At 54.5% G+C, this 6,675-nt stretch overlaps 1 protein-coding gene across 1 annotated transcript in view; it reads right to left on the bottom strand.

Moving 5' to 3' along the window:
* The window catches only part of SPINDOC (spindlin interactor and repressor of chromatin binding), an 8,932-nt gene extending 7,019 nt beyond the window's left edge, over positions 1 to 1,913 (bottom strand). Inside the window, exons 1-2 of the mRNA XM_069066198.1 lie at positions 1,772 to 1,913; positions 1,370 to 1,624 (exon numbers count right to left, since the gene is read on the bottom strand). Coding sequence (XP_068922299.1) covers positions 1,370 to 1,616 — 247 coding nt within the window. The 5' untranslated portion in view covers positions 1,617 to 1,624; positions 1,772 to 1,913. The remainder of the gene's footprint in view (positions 1 to 1,369; positions 1,625 to 1,771) is intronic.
* Between the last annotated feature and the right edge of the window lie 4,762 nt (positions 1,914 to 6,675).

Below are 6,675 nucleotides of genomic sequence, written 5' to 3'. Positions count from 1 at the left end.
GGGGAGGAAGAGGGGAGGGGAGGGGAAGAGGAGGGAAGGGGGAGGGGAAGAGGAAGGAAGGGGGAGGGGGAGGGAAAGAGGAAGGAGAAAAAGGAAAAGGAAGGAAGGGGGACAGGAGCAAGAGGGAAGGGGGAGGGGAGGAGGAAGGAAGAGGGGGAGATAAAGGGAAGGGGGAGGAGGAAGAAGAGAGAAGGGGGAGGGAAAGAGAAAGGAGGAAGAGTAGAGGGAAGGGAAAAGGAGAGAAGAGGGAAAGGAGGAAGGGGGAAGGGGGAGGGGAAAAGGAAGGAAGCAAGAGAGGAGGGAATGCAAAAGGAGGAAAGGGGGAGGAAGAGGGAAGGGGGAGGGGAAGCCACAGCCCCACCAGAGCTGCCCCACCCCCCCATGGAAGGTCTTCCCCCATGGAATCCCTTTGGTATGTCCATCCCCAGGCCCCCCAACCCTCCAGAAGGCTGCACACAGTAGGCACTTGGCTGGTCTTTCTCATTCATTTATAACCAAACCCCAGGTCCCCCCAGGCCAGTCCTGCCCAGCTCCCTTCAGCCCCCTCCCTCCCGGTGACCGTGGTGGACCCCAGCCTTCAGATGTCCCATGCGTGCACATGTGTCTGCGGGATACACACGCGTGTAACAGAATCACACACCACACAGCAGCATGGACCTGCAGATCGCGATCTGTGTGTGCACGCGCGTTTCCGTACACGGGAATGCACGCATACAGGGGTAAAGCGGTACACACACCTATGAAGCTGGGTGCCGGCCCCCCATGGAGAGCAGAGGCAGGTGACCACACCCACACCTGTCGGCCACACTAGTGTAGACACACCGCACACTGCAGTGCACATAGAGACGCGCGGCTCTGTGGGCAGCCAGGCGGTGCCACAGAGCGCTAGGCTTGGTGTCAGACACCTCCTAGCTGTGTGACCCTAGGCAAGTCACTTCCCTGTTTGCCTCAGTTTCCTCATCTGTAAAATGAGCTGGAGGAGGAAATGCAAACCCGAGACACCCCCAACGGGGTCACGGGGAGGGGGCATGCTGAAAACAGCCGGACAGCAGCAGATACAAGCACAGATACACTGAATGCGCGTGTAATGACACGAGTGCACATGCATGTGCGCAGTTACATAAAGACAGACCCTGGGGGCGGGGCCCGGCTTCCGGGGTCCCCCTCTCCCCCGCACACACAGCACCTGCACACGATGCACACACGATCATGCACACGCGTGGAAGGACCACGGCGGCGGGGTGGGGGGGGGAGCCCGAGCAGCGGAGGAAGGGGAGGGAGCGGCGCGCCTCCAAGCCCCGCTCGCTGCAGCCTCCTCCCCTCCCGGGCCGGCCGGGCCCTCCCCGGCCCCGCGCGCCCGCGGCCTCACCTCGCAGCACCGGCTCCCGCAGCGCCGCCGGGATGGGGATGGCGGGCTCGGCCGGGGGCCCGGCGGGTGGCAGGGCGCGACGGCGGCGCGGCGGCGGCGGGGGCCAGCGTCCCGGGGGCGTCTGGGCGCGGGGCCCCCGCTCCTCGCCCTCGTCCCCGTCGTCCTCCACTCGCACCTCCTCCACGTCCTCGCACTTGAGCGTCACCTGGATGCAGTCCAGCGGCGCGGGCTCGGCCTTCAGGGCCATGGTCCTGCCTGGCGGGGGCCGGAGAGCAGGGTCAGCGCGGCGAGGCCCGGCCCGGCCCGGCCCGGCCGCCGCCCGGCCCGACCCCCGCCCCTCCGGCACGGCCCAGCCCCTTCCGCTCCGGGCCGGCCCGGGGCCGCCGCCCGCGTGCCGCCTACCTGCAGTCGCCCAGCCCGGGTCCTCCCCGCCACCATAGAGTCTCCGGACCCCGGCGGGGGGAACGTCCTCAATCCGGGCCCCTCACCCAGCGCCGCTCTCCCGTCTATGGCTGCTCATTGTCCGAGCCGGGGCCCGGAGCCCGCCCCAAGGCCCGCCCCCGCAGCCGCCCGCCGCCAATCGCCGCCAGCCCTGGGCCGCCCGCACCCCGCCCCCCGCCGCCGGGCCGGGAAGCGCAGGCGGAGAGCTCTCGGGCGCCCCCAGGCGGAGCAGAGGCCGCAGGGCAGCCCTCTCAAGGTTCCCCTGGGGGAACAAAAATTCAAGCCGGCCAGAGCTGAGAGTGCCAGCTGGGCTCGGCGTCCGCGGCCGGCCGGAGGGGGAGAGGAGGGAGGCTCCGGCCTCCGCCTCCGCCTCCGCCTCCGCCTCCGCCTCAAATGCAGCCGCTGAGGAGGAGCCCGGTCTAGGAGCACGGGTTAAGTGCCTGCCGTGGGCCCAGCCAAGGAGCATTCATTAAGCACCCACTGTCTGCCCAGCCAAGGAGCATTCATTAAGCACTCACTGTATGCACAGCCAAGGAGCACAGGTTAAGTGCCTGCTGTGGGCCCATCATGGGAGCACCAATTAAGTATTTACTATGTGCCCAACCCCGCGCTAAGTGCCCAGAATACAGAGGTAAAAAGAAAGTAAGCCAGGCCCTGCTGTCAGGGTGCTTGATCACACTGGAGACAAGGGAACCACAGCAGAAAAAGAGGGCTCTGATTACCTGAAAGTGAGTGCAGCAGTCCCGAAGCGAGCCTCCTTCCGAGCCCGCTGAGGCAATCCCCAGACTAAATCAGGCTCTGTGGCGTTGGATCGGTCATCCCGTGGGAGCCGACTTCTCTCGAGCCCACGCCTCCACGCGGGAGGGCTTTCCCAGGGGCCCTGAATGCGCCGGGCAGTGGCAGCTTAAGGGGACAGACTCCCGGTTGACGGACGGCACGCTGAACTCACGTCCGAGCCCCAAACTTGTGCTGCGGTCCAGTTTTGTTACATGGCCCGAGTTTCCGCGTACATTTGTCCCTCCCACAGAGGCTCGGAGGAGCTTCATTCCTGGGTAACTAATCCTTTTCTTAAGGGTGGCTAGCAAATAAAGGATGGTTATCTGGCCATCTCTCAAGAACCAAAGGAAGAGGATGGCGGCCTCTTGGTGCTTATAAGCTGTTGGAAGAGCAGGTGTCCCTCACAGTTGGCAGTCAGCTCTGATTGGTGAACAATTAATGAAAAGAATGAATATTATAATGAGAGGCCGACCAATATAATCAGGAACTGATTATGCCACTCTTACTCCCAGGGCAACCTAGACAAAAGGTCTACCCCCCACCCAAGCCTGAGTAGAACAAGTTGGGTAGGGTCTGAACAAGTTTGAGGAAAATGTTAAATCCAGTTTCATTGTCAGCCCTCTTCTTCAGAGTCCCATTGAACCTAGCAGAGAATGAGGAAATAGGAAAGGAAAATCCTTAATCCTGATTCAATGATTGTTTAATAAAGTGAAGTCAGGAAGATCTGAGTTCAAATCTATCCTCACATACTGACTATGGGTAAGTCACTTAACTTCTGTCTTCCTCAGTTTTCTCAACTGTAAAATGGGGATAATAATATCACCTACCCCCTACCATGTTGAAAGGAGAAAATAGGATAATATTTTAAAGTAGCTGGTATTTTGTTGTTGTTCAGTCATGTCTGACTCTTTGTTACCTCATTTGGAATTTTCTTGGCAGAGAAACTGGAGTGGCTTGTCATTTCCTTCTCCAGCTCATTTTATAGCTGAGGAAACTGAGGCAAGCAGAGTCAAGTGGCTCCCCCAGGGTCCCACAGCTAACAAATGTCTGAGGTCAGATTTGAACTCGACTCCAGGCCAGACACTCTATGCCCTGTATCACCAACTGCCTGAAAGGAAAGGATCTGTTAGACATCATATACATCCTAGCTATCATCAGTGTCAGAAAGCTCACACCTACAACACCCTAGCTTGGGGGAGGGCTATGGAGCCAGAATGATCCTTATCGATCACACCTCTCAAATCTCTGGCCTTGGGTGTGACTCAAAGGGGCTCAGAACAAAAGTCTGAAAGGACAGGGCTAACTTAGCTTAAACTCATGAGGGTAGCTGCTTCCACTGCTCAGAACCTCGCATCCTCTTTCTTCTTAAGACTGAACAAACCAGGCGATATTCTAAACTATGTTGCCCCTGGTTTCCATCTCTCTCTTCTAGGCAAGTCAAGTGTTTGCCAAGTGAAATCTTTTGAGGAATCTTTTAGTCTCTTTGTTGTGACAATCGTTTTACATCTTTTAAAAACACAGAGCCATTTAAGTATTAGGAGATGTGCTAGACACCAGGGATATGAAAACAAACCCCCAAAATCCTCTTTGCCTTTGGGAAGCTTCCATCCTATGAGAGGAATGGGCTAAGCATAGGAGTTAGAAGGAACCTTCCTTTCTCTCCTCTCGACCCTTTTCAGCTTTCTTGTGTGGGTTGAATTCCAGGTTAGATTGCAAGCTCCTGGAGAGCAGGAACTGTCTTTCTTTTCTCCTATTTGTATCTTGAACTCTTAACCAATAGTCAATAAATATTTATTAAATGCCCGCAATGCTTCAGGCATTGTGCTAAGAACAGAGGGTGCAAAAAGGAGCAGAATATAGTAAGCATTAAATAAATGTTTATCAACTGACTGATTAGCAGTCACTTTGTCGTCTGAGACTCCCCCTGCGAGTGCACGCACACACATATTGTGTGCGTGTGTGTGTGTGTGTGTGCCCTGAACAAGCTAACCTCTTCTTGCCCGAGGTGCTTATCCAAGCACTTCACGTTTTTGCTCCCTAAGGGAGACACTGCGTCAGAATCAAGTGGGGGTACTCCACTCCCTTTTTTTCTTTAAGGAACAAGTGGCTGCAGGAAATTCCCAGGAGAGCCTGGGAGCAGGGACACGGTCAAAAAGCTTTCCCGCCAGCTGGTACAGGAGCAGGTGTCTCCTGCTGCCCTGTGTGCGTCTGCTATAGCCCAGCTGGTAAATCCCCTCCTTGCCTCTTTAATGCTTCAGAAGGGGAAAAAAGGGGGGAAGAAGAAAGGGGAAGTGTTGGAGAGAAAAGAGAGAGAAAAGACATCGTTTCCCCCCTCTGTCCAGAGGGCAAAGAAAGGGAACAAGGTTAACATCTCCTCCTCTCCTGCAGAGCACCTGTTCATTTTTTTCTTTCTTTGATTCCTTCCCTTGTCCTCTCCTCTCTTCACAACATCACCCCACACCCTCTCTTTTCAGTTTTCTTCCCTATGTTGTTTTTCCCGTTAGACTGTAAGCTCCTTGAGGGCAAGGATTATCTTTCCTCAGCACAGTTCCTGGCACATGGTAGGCACTTAATAAATGTTTTTTTGGCTAAAGGAAAGAGCTGACCTAGTTCTTGCTTCTTGCAGTCACAAACCACTGGAATGGGCGGGTAGTTCTCAGTCAACCAGTCATCAAGAGGCAACTCCTGTCTCTAAAAACCAAGTCATCTGGTACCAGAGGGCACACTCACCCTCTCACTCTTTTCGGGAGCAGTCTTTCACCTGCCTCCAGACAATGCCTTATGTCCCATGCTCTCATTAAGTTTTTGGAAGAACCCTTCAAATTGACTGGTGATCCCTGTGCTAATCCCTGATGGTCTCCCTCAAATCAAATGGGGTGCCCTACCCCCAATCCAGGCAATTTGGGGAGGGGCACAACAATTGTCCATTAGGCACAGTCCTTGATTGACTGCCCTTTCCTCACCCCCCTCCATGCCATGGGTCCCACAAAGTCTAAAATGCCCAATTTTTAGACATTCCCCAAATTAAATCTGGTGAAAGTGGTCATTTCTCATAATTGGGGGAGCCTAGAGCTCACAGCCCTCTTCTCCCAGTGTGCAGCTGAACAAATTCAAATTTTCAAAATTCTCATAGCTCAAACTGTGTTAAGTTGAACTTCGAAAACAACTCCTAAGGACAGCAAATATAGATAAAAGAAAAGGGAGCAGATGGGAAGAAATTGTCCCTCCCACCTCCATCTAGCCAGATGAATTTCCAAGATATGTGGGGTCTTCCAACAGGGACTTGAGACTTTGGGTCAACCTCTTACCTTCAAGGGAGTAACAAAACGGCTTGGGATAGAAACTTTCTCCAATGGATTGCTGCATTGCTAGAGTAATCCAAATGGATCGTTCCTGGAGAGTTGAGGCTGATGGGGAATCAGCCGTTTACCCTCTGGTCACATTTTAAAAAATGAACTTTCAGCTTCCCCTACAAAAGAAGGAATCCTTGGGTCATCTGGGCACATTCTTCCTAGAGAACTCTGGTCCCCAAGGGTCCCAGACAAGCCATCCAGATGCATGGTATAAGAGGGCACATTGCCTAGCACTGCTCAAACTGAAACACCCAAGGGGAGGCAGGCCATCATCGAGGCCATGGAGTGTGACAGCTCTACAGCTGGGTAAGTCAAGGCACAGGAGTGACATGACTTGTCCAAGGCTTTATAGCTAATTATTGTCTAAGGCAGGATTTGAATCCAATTCCTCTGAAAATAAAGACAGTGCTTTTTCCAGCATCCATTGTCCCAAACCATCTCCTTTAAAAATAAGGGCATTAATCACATGGGGTCAGCTGGAAATCCATCCAGCCTTTCCAGCCCAGAAGAGCCTGGCGTGGGTCAGGATCTGGCCTGGGGGTTGGTCCTGTTCACTGGAGAGCTCCTACCCAGACCATCCCCTTACCTTCCAATGTAGAAACAAAGGCTCAGAAAAGGAAGAGCTCTGTCCCAATTGCAGGGGCAGTGGGAAGCAGAATTGGGATTCAAACCCAGGTCTCCTAGCTCCGGCACTGTCCATGGTACTGCCTCACCTCCCTGCAAGGAAAGGCTCAT

Source organism: Petaurus breviceps, unplaced genomic scaffold (assembly GCF_028583685.1).
Source record: "Petaurus breviceps papuanus isolate PSGF00001 unplaced genomic scaffold, PetGlider_PUasm1.0 90721, whole genome shotgun sequence".
In the NCBI taxonomy this organism is placed as follows: Eukaryota; Metazoa; Chordata; class Mammalia; order Diprotodontia; family Petauridae; genus Petaurus; species Petaurus breviceps.
The sequence above is the reverse complement of the archived record's forward strand: the minus strand, read 5'-3'. Positions and strand labels throughout refer to the sequence as shown.